This window comes from Oncorhynchus keta, chromosome 4 (genome assembly GCF_023373465.1).
Source record: "Oncorhynchus keta strain PuntledgeMale-10-30-2019 chromosome 4, Oket_V2, whole genome shotgun sequence".
In the NCBI taxonomy this organism is placed as follows: domain Eukaryota; kingdom Metazoa; phylum Chordata; class Actinopteri; order Salmoniformes; family Salmonidae; genus Oncorhynchus; species Oncorhynchus keta.
This window is the reverse complement of record NC_068424.1, coordinates 87,060,985-87,078,554: the sequence shown is the minus strand read 5'-3', so window position 1 is coordinate 87,078,554 and position 17,570 is coordinate 87,060,985. Positions and strand designations below refer to the sequence as shown.

General features: G+C 48.3%; 1 protein-coding gene across 1 annotated transcript in view; it reads right to left on the bottom strand.

Annotated features, from left to right (window-relative positions):
- Window positions 1-420: 420 nt before the first annotated feature.
- LOC118376691 (iron-sulfur clusters transporter ABCB7, mitochondrial-like) overlaps window positions 421-17,570 on the bottom strand; it is a 64,318-nt gene continuing 47,168 nt past the window's right edge. Inside the window, exons 13-16 of the mRNA XM_052518091.1 lie at window positions 17,271-17,442; window positions 7,291-7,394; window positions 6,247-6,354; window positions 421-1,438 (exon numbers count right to left, since the gene is read on the bottom strand). Of these exons, the coding sequence (XP_052374051.1) occupies window positions 1,220-1,438; window positions 6,247-6,354; window positions 7,291-7,394; window positions 17,271-17,442 (603 nt within the window). The 3' untranslated portion in view covers window positions 421-1,219. The remainder of the gene's footprint in view (window positions 1,439-6,246; window positions 6,355-7,290; window positions 7,395-17,270; window positions 17,443-17,570) is intronic.

Here is a 17,570-nt window from a genome sequence, read left to right as displayed (position 1 = left end):
TATACATCATCCTATACAGCACGATGTCGTCATCATCCTATACAGCACGATGTCATCATCCTATACAGCACGATGTCATCATCCTATACAGCACGATGTCATCATCCTATACAGCACGATGTCATCATCCTATACAGCACGATGTCATCATCCTATACAGCACGATGTCATCATCCTATACAGCACGATGTCATCATCCTATACAGCACGATGTCATCATCCTATACAGCACGATGTCATCATCCTATACAGCACGATGTCGTCATCCTATACAGCACGATGTCATCATCCTATACAGCACGATGTCATCATCCTATACAGCACGATGTCATCATCCTATACAGCACGATGTCGTCATCCTATACAGCACGATGTCGTCATCCTATACAGCACGATGTCGTCATCCTATCACGATCATCCTATACAGCACGATGTCGTCATCCTATACAGCACGATGTCGTCATCCTATACAGCACGACGTCGTCATCCTATACAGCACGACGTCGTCATCCTATACAGCACGACGCCGTCATCCTATACAGCACGACGCCGTCATCCTATACAGCACGACGCCGTCATCCTATACAGCACGACGTCGTCATCCTATACAGCACGACGTCGTCATCCTATACAGCACGACGTCGTCATCCTATACAGCACGACGCCGTCATCCTATACAGCACGATGTCGTCATCCTATACAGCACGATGTCGTCATCCTATACAGCACGATGTCGTCATCCTATACAGCACGATGTCGTCATCCTATACAGCACGATGTCGTCATCCTATACAGCACGATGTCGTCATCCTATACAGCACGATGTCGTCATCCTATACAGCACGATGTCGTCATCCTATACAGCACGATGTCGTCATCCTATACAGCACGATGTCGTCATCCTATACAGCACGATGTCGTCATCCTATACAGCACGATGTCATCATCCTATACAAGGTCTCTTATGCTTGGTTTGAGGAGAGGATTGGCAGACGAACATTGCCTCTCTGCAAACATTAGCCAATGGCAGACAGCCTTGCTCCTCAAGTCTCCTCTTCGGGCACCAATCGCCTTCCCGGGAGGAGCAGGGGGAGGGGCTTGGCGTGGCAGGGGTGAGATGGGAGAGCGGTGTAACGTAAAGTACTGAGCGCAGGTTGTCAGTGGACGGAGGAGGAAGGGAGGACAGGTATTGAGGGAGGTGGCACCTCCTGGTCTCTCCTCAACAGGAGCAGTTCCCACAGCCCTTGACACTGTTCATGATCTCCTCCTGTAGTTTCTTCCTCTCCTCCTCCTTCTGGCTGAGTCTCTCTGGCTGCGGTGCCACCAGGCTGTTCTTAATGTTCAGTATCTTACTGTTCTGAGTGTTCCACAGGTCAGCATACAGAGAGCCTGGAGTAGCCAGGAGAGAGTGGTGGTCCCCTCGCTCTGCTATCTTACCCTGGAGGAGGAGGGGAGACAGAGGGGATTCAACTATTAGAAAATCTAGTCAGACTAAAGTCCCATGTAAAAAGGACACAGAATTAAGTATTGAATGGGAGACCCACAGAATGAATGTTAATATCAAGTCTAGAGTGAAGAACAGAGTCAACTCTCCCTCTCCTCATAACAGTTTCTACAGAGACTGTTTCTAACTCAGTGACTTAATGAGCCGAGAACACGGCGATGCGGTAAAACAGACCTCCTCGTCGTCGCGACAACGACCTTCTGATCTCTCCATCTGACTGCCTCTGCTCCCGTAGGAACACAGGAAACATCAACCACTTTCAGAGCGCCAAGACTCATCACACGACAAGCAAACCTCAGTCCTCTCCCCTTTCCAGTCCCCAGACACTCTCCCTTTTCCAGTCCCCAGACACTCTCCCTTTTCCAGTCCCCAGACACTCTCCCTTTTCCAGTCCCCAGACACTCTCCCTTTTCCAGTCCCCAGACACTCTCCCTTTTCCAGTCCCCAGACACTCTCCCTTTTCCAGTCCCCAGACACTCTCCCTTTTCCAGTCCCCAGACACTCTCCCTTTTCCAGTCCCCAGACACTCTCCCTTTTCCAGTCCCCAGACACTCTCCCTTTTCCAGTCCCCAGACACTCTCCCTTTTCCAGTCCCCAGACACTCTCCCTTTTCCAGTCCCCAGACACTCTCCCTTTTCCAGTCCCCAGACACTCTCCCTTTTCCAGTCCCCAGACACTCTCCCTTTTCCAGTCCCCAGACACTCTCCCTTTTCCAGTCCCCAGACACTCTCCCTTTTCCAGTCCCCAGACACTCTCCCTTTTCCAGTCCCCAGACACTCTCCCTTTTCCAGTCCCCAGACACTCTCCCTTTTCCAGTCCCCAGACACTCTCCCTTTTCCAGTCCCCAGACACTCTCCCTTTTCCAGTCCCCAGACACTCTCCCTTTTCCAGTCCCCAGACACTCTCCCTTTTCCAGTCCCCAGACACTCTCCCTTTTCCAGTCCCCAGACACTCTCCCTTTTCCAGTCCCCAGACACTCTCCCTTTTCCAGTCCCCAGACACTCTCCCTTTTCCAGTCCCCAGACACTCTCCCTTTTCCAGTCCCCAGACACTCTCCCTTTTCCAGTCCCCAGACACTCTCCCTTTTCCAGTCCCCAGACACTCTCCCTTTTCCAGTCCCCAGACACTCTCCCTTTTCCAGTCCCCAGCCTCTCCCTTTTCCAGTCCCCAGCCTCTCCCTTTTCCAGTCCCCAGCCTCTCCCTTTTCCAGTCCCCAGCCTCTCCCTTTTCCAGTCCCCAGCCTCTCCCTTTTCCAGTCCCCAGCCTCTCCCTTTTCCAGTCCCCAGCCTCTCCTCTTTCCAGTCCCCAGCCTCTCCTCTTTCCAGTCCCCAGCCTCTCCTATAAGTAATATTGAGGCAGCTCATTGTAATGCTTGGCCTATCCTATAAGTACACACTAAATCATTGTTCCACATGTTACACATTAAATATATTGAGGCAAAAATGACACAAACTAGTCTACAATTAGCAAACTAGCGACTCGAAAGGGCAAAAATGAATCATCTAACGACACACTTAGCTGTTCTAGTGGTCTGAGGCAAATCGGTAAATGAGGAGTGTTTTCAAGAGCAACTTCACTGACGATGGTTTTAACCATGGTCCTACGAATGTTCTGAAGATGAACACAGCCTTAAGATGCTTTTGGGAAAACAGTATGTGGTGCTCCTCCTTCCTGTGTGTCTGGCCATTAAACAGTATGTGGTGCTCCTTCCTGTGTGTCTGGCCATTAAACAGTATGTGGTGCTCCTCCTTCCTGTGTGTCTGGCCATTAAACAGTATGTGGTGCTCCTCCTCCCTGTGTGTCTGGCCATTAAACAGTATGTGGTGCTCCTCCTCCCTGTGTGTCTGGCCATTAAACAGTATGTGGTGCTCCTCCTTCCTGTGTGTCTGGCCATTAAACAGTATGTGGTGCTCCTCCTTCCTGTGTGTCTGGCCATTAAACAGTATGTGGTGCTCCTTCCTGTGTGTCTGGCCATTAAACAGTATGTGGTGCTCCTCCTTCCTGTGTGTCTGGCCATTAAACAGTATGTGGTGCTCCTCCTTCCTGTGTGTCTGGCCATTAAACAGTATGTGGTGCTCCTCCTTCCTGTGTGTCTGGCCATTAAACAGTATGTGGTGCTCCTTCCTGTGTGTCTGGCCATTAAACAGTATGTGGTACTCCTCCTTCCTGTGTGTCTGGCCATTAAACAGTATGTGGTGCTCCTTCTTCCTGTGTGTCTGGCCATTAAACAGTATGTGGTGCTCCTCCTTCCTGTGTGTCTGGCCATTAAACAGTATGTGGTGCTCCTTCCTGTGTGTCTGGCCATTAAACAGTATGTGGTGCTCCTCCTTCCTGTGTGTCTGGCCATTAAACAGTATGTGGGTGCTCCTCCTTCCTGTGTGTCTGGCCATTAAACAGTATGTGGTGCTCCTTCCTGTGTGTCTGGCCATTAAACAGTATGTGGGTGCTCCTCCTTCCTGTGTGTCTGGCCATTAAACAGTATGTGGTGCTCCTCCTTCCTGTGTGTCTGGCCATTAAACAGTATGTGGTGCTCCTCCTCCCTGTGTGTCTGGCCATTAAACAGTATGTGGTGCTCCTCCTTCCTGTGTGTCTGGCCATTAAACAGTATGTGGTGCTCCTCCTTCCTGTGTGTCTGGCCATTAAACAGTATGTGGTGCTCCTCCTCCCTGTGTGTCTGGCCATTAAACAGTATGTGGTGCTCCTCCTTCCTGTGTGTCTGGCCATTAAACAGTATGTGGTGCTCCTCCTTCCTGTGTGTCTGGCCATTAAATAGTATGTGGTGCTCCTCCTTCCTGTGTGTCTGGCCATTAAACAGTATGTGGTGCTCCTCCTTCCTGTGTGTCTGGCCATTAAACAGTATGTGGTGCTCCTCCTTCCTGTGTGTCTGGCCATTAAACAGTATGTGGTGCTCCTCCTTCCTGTGTGTCTGGCCATTAAACATCTCAGTACTGATACAGTGGATGTCTCAGGCTCTGCTCTGTTGTGTGTTGCAGGTTGTTCTGGTGTGTGTGTGTTGCAGGTTGTTCTGGTGTGTGTGTGTGTGTGTGTGTGTGTGTGTGTGTTGCAGGTTGTTCTGGTGTGTGTGTGTGTGTGTGTGTGTGTGCAGGTTGTTCTGGTGTGTGTGTGTGTGTGTGTGTTGCAGGTTGTTCTGTGTGTGTGTGTGTGTGTGTGTTGCAGGGTGTTGTGTGTGTGTGTGTGTGTGTGTGTTGCAGGTTGTTCTGGTGTGTGTGTGTGTGTGTGTGTTGCAGGTTGTTCTGGTGTGTGTGTGTGTGTGTGTGTTGCAGGTTGTTCTGGTGTGTGTGTGTGTGTGTGTGTGTTGCAGGTTGTTCTGTGTGTGTGTGTGTGTGTGTGTGTGTGTGTGTGTGTGTGTGTGTGTGTGTGTGTGTGTGTTGCAGGTTGTTCTGTGTGTGTGTGTGTGTGTGTGTGTGTGTTGCAGGTTGTTCTGGTGTGTGTGTGTGTGTGTGTGTGTGTGTGTTGCAGGTTGTTCTGGTGTGTGTGTGTTGCAGGTTGTTCTGTGTGTGTGTGTGTTGCAGGTTGTTCTGGTGTGTGTGTGTGTTGCAGGTTGTTCTGGTGTGTGTTGCAGGTTGTTGTGGATGGAAATGTAGCTAGCTCGCTAACCAAATGCACCAAGACAGGGAAATGTAGCTAGCTCGCTAACCAAATGCACCAAGACAGGGAAATGTAGCTAGCTCGCTAACCAAATGCACCAAGACAGGGAAATGTAGCTAGCTCGCTAACCAAATGCACCAAGACAGGGAAATGTAGCTAGCTCGCTAACCAAATGCACCAAGACAGGGAAATGTAGCTAGCTCGCTAACCAAATGCACCAAGACAGGGAAATGTAGCTAGCTCGCTAACCAAATGCACCAAGACAGGGAAATGTAGCTAGCTCGCTAACCAAATGCACCAAGACAGGGAAATGTAGCTAGCTCGCTAACCAAATGCACCAAGACAGGGAAATGTAGCTAGCTCGCTAACCAAATGCACCAAGACAGGGAAATGTAGCTAGCTCGCTAACCAAATGCACCAAGACAGGGAAATGTAGCTAGCTCGCTAACCAAATGCACCAAGACAGGGAAATGTAGCTAGCTCGCTAACCAAATGCACCAAGACAGGGAAATGTAGCTAGCTCGCTAACCAAATGCACCAAGACAGGGAAATGTAGCTAGCTCGCTAACCAAATGCACCAAGACAGGGAAATGTAGCTAGCTCGCTAACCAAATGCACCAAGACAGGGAAATGTAGCTAGCTCGCTAACCAAATGCACCAAGACAGGGAAATGTAGCTAGCTCGCTAACCAAATGCACCAAGACAGGGAAATGTAGCTAGCTCGCTAACCAAATGCACCAAGACAGGGAAATGTAGCTAGCTCGCTAACCAAATGCACCAAGACAGGGAAATGTAGCTAGCTCGCTAACCAAATGCACCAAGACAGGGAAATGTTGGCAAAGGCCCAGATTTGGGACCTGATATTCAGAAGAATCGTTAAACACGTCCTCCAGTGATTTGACTTTCTGTCGATAAATGATATCCCAAGTATGGAATTACAGGAAAGTACTACTCCATAGAGTTCAGTTTATCAGTTTTACCCTTCAGCGTGTGTACTTTACTGTATTTATACTTGGGATATCGCTTTTCAAAAGGAAAAGTAATTTTGTATTTTTTTTTTTAAAGTAAAAGATCGCTGGAGGACGTCTTTAAGCTCCCTCTCTGGACGTATCACTATGAGAAGGTCTTCTTACCTTGTTGAGTACGATGATCTCGTCCGCGTCTACGATGGTGGACAGTCTGTGAGCGATGAACACCGATGTCCGGTTCTGGACCAGACCCTTCATGGAATTAAGAATGTTCTAGAAGAAGTACACAGAATCACCATGAAGTGTTAGAAATAGTTATAAAACAGCTTACAACATAGGGACATCAAGTGTTAGAAATAGTTCTAGAAGGTTCCAGAACAGAGGAACATGAAATGGTTCTATAAGGTTCCAGAACAGAGGAACATGAAATGGTTCTAGAAGGTTCCAGAACAGAGGAACATGAAATGGTTCTAGAAGGTTCCAGAACAGAGGAACATGAAATGGTTCTAGAAGGTTCCAGAACAGAGGAACATGAAATGGTTCTAGAAGGTTCCAGAACAGAGGAACATGAAATGGTTCTAGAAGGTTCCAGAACAGAGGAACATGAAATGGTTCTAGAAGGTTCCAGAACAGAGGAACATGAAATGGTTCTAGAAGGTTCCAGAACAGAGGAACATGAAATGAAAGTCATTCCAGGGTTTTTCTTTATTTGTACTATTTTCTACATTGTAGAATAATAGTGAAGACAAACTATGAAATAACACATATGGAATCATGTAGTAACCAAAAAGAAAAGTGTTAAAACAAATCAAAATATATTTTAATATATATTTTAATATATATATATATTTATATTTCAACATAAAGAATAGCCTAATTTTGCTGGGGGGGAAATGATGAGATTCAGTGCTCCCCCAGTGCTCTTCAATCCCCCCACCCCCCCACCCGTTTCCATGGCAATTCCATTGTTTTTGTTGAGTTCCATTGACCTATTATAAATAGTTCTAGAATGTTGTAGAGAAACAGGAAGTCAAGAAAAGTACACGTAGTTCAGTATGAAACTGTAACAGGACATGTGGCCTGTTCTCTCCTACTTCAGGGCACAGTGAACTCTATCCCCTAACATCTACGCAGCTGATTGGTGAACAGAGTTGAGCTGCAGAAGAGACAACAGCTGATTCTGTGTGTGTGGGTGGGTGGGGGGTTTACCTCCTCAGTGATAGAGTCCAGTGAGGAGGTAGCTTCGTCATACAGCAGGATAGGAGGGTTCTTCAGTATGGCCCTGGCTATAGCCACACGCTGCTTCTCCCCACCTGAAACACACACAGCAAGTCAATAATGCTGTCCTGACACATGACAACAGAGACATAACAGCAAGCCCATAATGCTGTCCTGACACACGACAAGAGACATAACAGCAAGTCAGTAATGCTGTCCTGACACATGACAACAGAGACATAACAACAGCAAGTCAATAATGCTGTCCTGACACACGACAACAGACAGGACAGAAAGCAAACACCTCTAGAACCAGGTGAGACTGGTAGATATAGAAAGCCCCAGTAGTAACTACACCAGTCAGGCTGGTAGATATAGAAAGCCCCAGTACTAACTACACCAGTCAGGCTGGTAGATATAGAAAGCCCCAGTACTAACTACACCAGTCAGGCTGGTAGATATAGAAAGCCCCAGTACTAACTACACCAGTCAGGCTGGTAGATATAGAAAGCCCCAGTAGTAACGACACCAGTCAGACTGGTAGATATAGAAAGCCCCAGTAGTAACTACACCAGTCAGGCTGGTAGATATAGAAAGCCCCAGTACTAACTACACCAGTCAGACTGGTAGATATAGAAAGCCCCAGTAGTAACTACACCAGTCAGACTGGTAGATATAGAAAGCCCCAGTACTAACTACACCAGTCAGACTGGTAGATATAGAAAGCCCCAGTACTAACTACACCAGTCAGACTGGTAGATATAGAAAGCCCCAGTAGTAACTACACCAGTCAGACTGGTAGATATAGAAAGCCCCAGTAGTAACTACACCAGTCAGACTGGTAGATATAGAAAGCCCCAGTACTAACTACACCAGTCAGGCTGGTAGATATAGAAAGCCCCAGTACTAACTACACCAGTCAGACTGGTAGATATAGAAAGCCCCAGTAGTAACTACCACAGTCAGACTAAGATATAGAAAGCCCCAGTAGTAACGACACCAGTCAGACTGGTAGATATAGAAAGCCCCAGTAGTAACTACACCAGTCAGACTGGTAGATATAGAAAGCCCCAGTAGTAACTACACCAGTCAGACTGGTAGATATAGAAAGCCCCAGTAGTAACTACACCAGTCAGACTGGTAGATCTAGAAAGCCCCAGTAGTAACAGTAGGAGCTACACCAGTCAGACTGGTAGATCTAGAAAGCCCCAGTAGTAACAGTAGGAGCTACACCAGTCAGACCGGTAGATATAGAAAGCCCCAGTAGTAACTACACCAGTCAGACTGGTAGATATAGAAAGCCCCAGTACTAACTACACCAGTCAGACTGGTAGATATAGAAAGCCCCAGTACTAACTACACCAGTCAGACTGGTAGATATAGAAAGCCCCAGTAGTAACAGTAAGAGAAGAGCACAGTAGAACAGCCTGGCTGTTAGGAGCCACAGAGCCTTGGACTCTGATGAACTCATGTTAACACTGGCTAAGTCACATCCTCATCAACACTAGATACCAGACTGGAGGCCTCTCCTGGTCCCTCTATACTAGACAACTAGCTTCACAACACTAGATACCAGACTGGAGGCCTCTCCTGGTCCCTCTACACTAGACAACTAGCTTCACAACATTAGTAGATACCTGACTGGAGGCCTCTCCTGGTCCCTCTACACTAGACAACTAGCTTCACAACACTAGTAGATACCAGACTGGAGGCCTCTCCTGGTCCCTCTATACTAGACAACTAGCATCACAACACTAGATACCAGACTGGAGGCCTCTCCTGGTCCCTCTACACTAGACAACTAGCTTCACAACACTAGTAGATACCAGACTGGAGGCCTCTCCTGGTCCCTCTATACTAGACAACTAGCTTCACAACACTAGTAGATACCAGACTGGAGGCCTCTCCTGGTCCCTCTATACTAGACAACTAGCTTCACAACACTAGATACCAGACTGGAGGCCTCTCCTGGTCCCTCTACACTAGACAACTAGCTTCACAACACTAGTAGATACCAGACTGGAGGCCTCTCCTGGTCCCTCTATACTAGACAACTAGCTTCACAACACTAGATACCAGACTGGAGGCCTCTCCTGGTCCCTCTATACTAGACAACTAGCTTCACAACACTAGATACCAGACTGGAGGCCTCTCCTGGTCACTCTACACTAGACAACTAGCTTCACAACACTAGTAGATACCAGACTAGAGGCCTCTCCTGGTCCCTCTATACTAGACAACTAGCTTCACAACACTAGTAGATACCAGACTGGAGGCCTCTCCTGGTCCCTCTACACTAGACAACTAGCTACACAACACTAGATACCAGACTGGAGGCCTCTCCTGGTCCCTCTATACTAGACAACTAGCTACACAACACTAGATACCAGACTGGAGGCCTCTCCTGGTCCCTCTATACTAGACAACTAGCTTCACAACACTAGATACCAGACTGGAGGCCTCTCCTGGTCCCTCTATACTAGACAACTAGCTTCACAACACTAGATACCAGACTGGAGGCCTCTCCTGGTCCCTCTACACTAGACAACTAGCTACACAACACTAGTAGATACCAGACTGGAGGCCTCTCCTGGTCCCTCTATACTAGACAACTAGCTTCACAACACTAGTAGATACCAGACTGGAGGCCTCTCCTGGTCCCTCTACACTAGACAACTAGCTACACAACACTAGTAGATACCAGACTGGAGGCCTCTCCTGGTCCCTCTATACTAGACAACTAGCTTCACAACACTAGTAGATACCAGACTGGAGGCCTCTCCTGGTCCCTCTATACTAGACAACTAGCTTCACAACACTAGTAGATACCAGACTGGAGGCCTCTCCTGGTCCCTCTACACTAGACAACTAGCTACACAACACTAGTAGATACCAGACTGGAGGCCTCTCCTGGTCCCTCTATACTAGACAACTAGCTTCACAACACTAGTAGATACCAGACTGGAGGCCTCTCCTGGTCCCTCTACACTAGACAACTAGCTACACAACACTAGTAGATACCAGACTGGAGGCCTCTCCTGGTCCCTCTATACTAGACAACTAGCTTCACAACACTAGTAGATACCAGACTGGAGGCCTCTCCTGGTCCCTCTATACTAGACAACTAGCTACACAACACTAGTAGATACCAGACTGGAGGCCTCTCCTGGTCCCTCTATACTAGACAACTAGCTTCACAACACTAGTAGATACCAGACTGGAGGCCTCTCCTGGTCCCTCTACACTAGACAACTAGCTACACAACACTAGTAGATACCAGACTGGAGGCCTCTCCTGGTCCCTCTATACTAGACAACTAGCTTCACAACACTAGTAGATACCAGACTGGAGGCCTCTCCTGGTCCCTCTACACTAGACAACTAGCTACACAACACTAGTAGATACCAGACTGGAGGCCTCTCCTGGTCCCTCTATACTAGACAACTAGCTTCACAACACTAGTAGATACCAGACTGGAGGCCTCTCCTGGTCCCTCTATACTAGACAACTAGCTTCACAACACTAGATACCAGACTGGAGGCCTCTCCTGGTCCCTCTATACTAGACAACTAGCTACACAACACTAGATACCAGACTAGAGGCCTCTCCTGGTCCCTCTATACTAGACAACTAGCTTCACAACACTAGTAGATACCAGACTGGAGGCCTCTCCTGGTCCCTCTATACTAGACAACTAGCTTCACAACACTAGTAGATACCAGACTGGAGGCCTCTCCTGGTCCCTCTATACTAGACAACTAGCTTCACAACACTAGTAGATACCAGACTGGAGGCCTCTCCTGGTCCCTCTATACTAGACAACTAGCTTCACAACACTAGATACCAGACTGGAGGCCTCTCCTGGTCCCTCTATACTAGACAACTAGCTACACAACACTAGATACCAGACTAGAGGCCTCTCCTGGTCCTCTATACTAGACAACTAGCTTCACAACACTAGTAGATACCAGACTGGAGGCCTCTCCTGGTCCCTCTATACTAGACAACTAGCTTCACAACACTAGATACCAGACTGGAGGCCTCTCCTGGTCCCTCTATACTAGACAACTAGCTACACAACACTAGATACCAGACTAGAGGCCTCTCCTGGTCCCTCTATACTAGACAACTAGCTTCACAACACTAGTAGATACCAGACTGGAGGCCTCTCCTGGTCCCTCTATACTAGACAACTAGCTTCACAACACTAGTAGATACCAGACTGGAGGCCTCTCCTGGTCCCTCTATACTAGACAACTAGCTTCACAACACTAGTAGATACCAGACTGGAGGCCTCTCCTGGTCCCTCTATACTAGACAACTAGCTTCACAACACTAGATACCAGACTGGAGGCCTCTCCTGGTCCCTCTATACTAGACAACTAGCTACACAACACTAGATACCAGACTAGAGGCCTCTCCTGGTCCCTCTATACTAGACAACTAGCTTCACAACACTAGTAGATACCAGACTGGAGGCCTCTCCTGGTCCCTCTATACTAGACAACTAGCTTCACAACACTAGTAGATACCAGACTGGAGGCCTCTCCTGGTCTCTCTATACTAGACAACTAGCTTCACAACACTAGTAGATACCAGACTGGAGGCCTCTCCTGGTCCCTCTATACTAGACAACTAGCTTCACAACACTAGATACCAGACTGGAGGCCTCTCCTGGTCCCTCTATACTAGACAACTAGCTACACAACACTAGATACCAGACTGGAGGCCTCTCCTGGTCCCTCTATACTAGACAACTAGCTTCACAACACTAGATACCAGACTAGAGGCCTCTCCTGGTCCCTCTATACTAGACAACTAGCTACACAACACTAGATACCAGACTAGAGGCCTCTCCTGGTCCCTCTATACTAGACAACTAGCTTCACAACACTAGATACCAGACTGGAGGCCTCTCCTGGTCCCTCTACACTAGACAACTAGCTTCACAACACTAGATACCAGACTGGAGGCCTATCTTGGTCCCTCTACACTAGACAACTAGCTTCACAACACTAGATACCAGACTGGAGGCCTCTCCTGGTCCCTCTATACTAGTCAACTAGCTTCACAACACTAGATACCAGACTGGAGGCCTCTCCTGGTCCCTCTATACTAGACAACTAGCTTCACAACACTAGTAGATACCAGACTGGAGGCCTCTCCTGGTCCCTCTACACTAGACAACTAGCTTCACAACACTAGTAGATACCAGACTGGAGGCCTCTCCTGGTCCCTCTATACTAGACAACTAGCTTCACAACACTAGATACCAGACTAGAGGCCTCTCCTGGTCCCTCTATACTAGACAACTAGCTTCACAACACTAGTAGATACCAGACTGGAGGCCTCTCCTGGTCCCTCTATACTAGACAACTAGCTTCACAACACTAGTAGATACCAGACTGGAGGCCTCTCCTGGTCCCTCTATACTAGACAACTAGCTTCACAACACTAGTAGATACCAGACTGGAGGCCTCTCCTGGTCCCTCTATACTAGACAACTAGCTTCACAACACTAGTAGATACCAGACTGGAGGCCTCTCCTGGTCCCTCTATACTAGACAACTAGCTTCACAACACTAGTAGATACCAGACTGGAGGCCTCTCCTGGTCCCTCTATACTAGACAACTAGCTTCACAACACTAGTAGATACCAGACTGGAGGCCTCTCCTGGTCCCTCTATACTAGACAACTAGCTTCACAACACTAGATACCAGACTGGAGGCCTCTCCTGGTCCCTCTATACTAGACAACTAGCTTCACAACACTAGATACCAGACTGGAGGCCTCTCCTGGTCCCTCTATACTAGACAACTAGCTTCACAACACTAGTAGATACCAGATTGGAGGCCTCTCCTGGTCCCTCTATACTAGACAACTAGCTTCACAACACTAGATACCAGACTGGAGGCCTCTCCTGGTCCCTCTATACTAGACAACTAGCTTCACAACACTAGATACCAGACTAGAGGCCTCTCCTGGTCCCTCTATACTAGACAACTAGCTACACAACACTAGATACCAGACTGGAGGCCTCTCCTGGTCCCTCTATACTAGACAACTAGCTTCACAACACTAGATACCAGACTGGAGGCCTCTCCTGGTCACTCTATACTAGACAACTAGCTTCACAACACTAGATACCAGACTGGAGGCCTCTCCTGGTCCCTCTATACTAGACAACTAGCTTCACAACACTAGATACCAGACTGGAGGCCTCTCCTGGTCCCTCTATACTAGACAACTAGCTTCACAACACTAGTAGATACCAGACTGGAGGCCTCTCCTGGTCCCTCTATACTAGACAACTAGCTTCACAACACTAGTAGATACCAGACTGGAGGCCTCTCCTGGTCCCTCTATACTAGACAACTAGCTTCACAACACTAGATACCAGACTAGAGGCCTCTCCTGGTCCCTCTATACTAGACAACTAGCTTCACAACACTAGTAGATACCAGACTGGAGGCCTCTCCTGGTCCCTCTATACTAGACAACTAGCTTCACAACACTAGTAGATACCAGACTGGAGGCCTCTCCTGGTCCCTCTATACTAGACAACTAGCTTCACAACACTAGTAGATACCAGACTGGAGGCCTCTCCTGGTCCCTCTATACTAGACAACTAGCTTCACAACACTAGTAGATACCAGACTGGAGGCCTCTCCTGGTCCCTCTATACTAGACAACTAGCTTCACAACACTAGTAGATACCAGACTGGAGGCCTCTCCTGGTCCCTCTATACTAGACAACTAGCTTCACAACACTAGTAGATACCAGACTGGAGGCCTCTCCTGGTCCCTCTATACTAGACAACTAGCTTCACAACACTAGATACCAGACTGGAGGCCTCTCCTGGTCCCTCTATACTAGACAACTAGCTTCACAACACTAGATACCAGACTGGAGGCCTCTCCTGGTCCCTCTATACTAGACAACTAGCTTCACAACACTAGTAGATACCAGATTGGAGGCCTCTCCTGGTCCCTCTATACTAGACAACTAGCTTCACAACACTAGATACCAGACTGGAGGCCTCTCCTGGTCCCTCTATACTAGACAACTAGCTTCACAACACTAGATACCAGACTAGAGGCCTCTCCTGGTCCCTCTATACTAGACAACTAGCTACACAACACTAGATACCAGACTGGAGGCCTCTCCTGGTCCCTCTATACTAGACAACTAGCTTCACAACACTAGATACCAGACTGGAGGCCTCTCCTGGTCACTCTATACTAGACAACTAGCTTCACAACACTAGATACCAGACTGGAGGCCTCTCCTGGTCCCTCTATACTAGACAACTAGCTTCACAACACTAGATACCAGACTGGAGGCCTCTCCTGGTCCCTCTATACTAGACAACTAGCTTCACAACACTAGATACCAGACTAGAGGCCTCTCCTGGTCCCTCTATACTAGACAACTAGCTACACAACACTAGATACCAGACTGGAGGCCTCTCCTGGTCCCTCTATACTAGACAACTAGCTTCACAACACTAGATACCAGACTGGAGGCCTCTCCTGGTCCCTCTATACTAGACAACTAGCTTCACAACACTAGATACCAGACTGGAGGCCTCTCCTGGTCCCTCTATACTAGACAACTAGCTTCACAACACTAGTAGATACCAGACTGGAGGCCTCTCCTGGTCCCTCTACACTAGACAACTAGCTACACAACACTAGTAGATACCAGACTGGAGGCCTCCTGGTCCCTCTATACTAGACAACTAGCTTCACAACACTAGTAGATACCAGACTGGAGGCCTCTCCTGGTCCCTCTATACTAGACAACTAGCTTCACAACACTAGATACCAGACTGGAGGCCTCTCCTGGTCCCTCTATACTAGACAACTAGCTACACAACACTAGATACCAGACTAGAGGCCTCTCCTGGTCCCTCTATACTAGACAACTAGCTTCACAACACTAGTAGATACCAGACTGGAGGCCTCTCCTGGTCCCTCTATACTAGACAACTAGCTTCACAACACTAGTAGATACCAGACTGGAGGCCTCTCCTGGTCCCTCTATACTAGACAACTAGCTTCACAACACTAGTAGATACCAGACTGGAGGCCTCTCCTGGTCCCTCTATACTAGACAACTAGCTTCACAACACTAGATACCAGACTGGAGGCCTCTCCTGGTCCCTCTATACTAGACAACTAGCTACACAACACTAGATACCAGACTAGAGGCCTCTCCTGGTCCCTCTATACTAGACAACTAGCTTCACAACACTAGTAGATACCAGACTGGAGGCCTCTCCTGGTCCCTCTATACTAGACAACTAGCTTCACAACACTAGATACCAGACTGGAGGCCTCTCCTGGTCCCTCTATACTAGACAACTAGCTACACAACACTAGATACCAGACTAGAGGCCTCTCCTGGTCCCTCTATACTAGACAACTAGCTTCACAACACTAGTAGATACCAGACTGGAGGCCTCTCCTGGTCCCTCTATACTAGACAACTAGCTTCACAACACTAGTAGATACCAGACTGGAGGCCTCTCCTGGTCCCTCTATACTAGACAACTAGCTTCACAACACTAGTAGATACCAGACTGGAGGCCTCTCCTGGTCCCTCTATACTAGACAACTAGCTTCACAACACTAGTAGATACCAGACTGGAGGCCTCTCCTGGTCCCTCTATACTAGACAACTAGCTTCACAACACTAGTAGATACCAGACTGGAGGCCTCTCCTGGTCCCTCTATACTAGACAACTAGCTTCACAACACTAGCAGATACCAGACTGGAGGCCTCTCCTGGTCCCTCTATACTAGACAACTAGCTTCACAACACTAGTAGATACCAGACTGGAGGCCTCTCCTGGTCCCTCTATACTAGACAACTAGCTTCACAACACTAGATACCAGACTGGAGGCCTCTCCTGGTCCCTCTATACTAGACAACTAGCTTCACAACACTAGATACCAGACTGGAGGCCTCTCCTGGTCCCTCTATACTAGACAACTAGCTTCACAACACTAGTAGATACCAGATTGGAGGCCTCTCCTGGTCCCTCTATACTAGACAACTAGCTTCACAACACTAGATACCAGACTGGAGGCCTCTCCTGGTCCCTCTATACTAGACAACTAGCTTCACAACACTAGATACCAGACTAGAGGCCTCTCCTGGTCCCTCTATACTAGACAACTAGCTTCACACCACTAGATACCAGACTAGAGGCCTCTCCTGGTCCCTCTATACTAGACAACTAGCTACACAACACTAGATACCAGACTGGAGGCCTCTCCTGGTCCCTCTATACTAGACAACTAGCTTCACAACACTAGATACCAGACTGGAGGCCTCTCCTGGTCCCTCTATACTAGACAACTAGCTTCACAACACTAGATACCAGACTGGAGGCCTCTCCTGGTCCCTCTATACTAGACAACTAGCTTCACAACACTAGATACCAGACTGGAGGCCTCTCCTGGTCCCTCTATACTAGACAACTAGCTTCACAACACTAGATACCAGACTGGAGGCCTCTCCTGGTCCCTCTACACTAGACAACTAGCTTCACAACACTAGATACCAGACTGGAGGCCTCTCCTGGTCCCTCTATACTAGACAACTAGCTTCACAACACTAGATACCAGACTGGAGGCCTCTCCTGGTCCCTCTATACTAGACAACTAGCTTCACAACACTAGATACCAGACTGGAGGCCTCTCCTGGTCCCTCTACACTAGACAACTAGCTTCACAACACTAGATACCAGACTGGAGGCCTCTCCTGGTCCCTCTACACTAGACAGTTAGTTAGTTCTCTCTAAAGCACTGGCTGTAATTCGTTGTCCTTGAATGGTGTTTGGAAGATTATCAAGGTTAAAGTTGAATCATTTCAAACAAAGATGATTATGGCTTTACAAGCAGTCTATTACCATGTTATCTGTCCAAAGACAGCCGTGCCAAGCATCTCCCCTGTCCCTACCTGAGAGTTTGAGTCCCCTCTCCCCGACCTGAGTCTCGTATCCGTGGGGCATCCTGAGGATGGCGTCATGGATCCCTGCCAGCCGTGCCACCTGGTACACCTCCTCTGGCGTGGCGTTGATGTTCCCGTACTGAAGGTTGTAGAAGATGGTGTTGTGGAAGAGCACTGCATCCTGGGTAGGAAGGAAGGGGTAGAGAGAGCGAGAAGAGGAAACAGTACAGTCAATCAATACCGTCAGCTCAACTTGAGGAGAGGGGACACGTCGGGAGAGAGGGGACACGTCGGGAGAGAGGGGACACG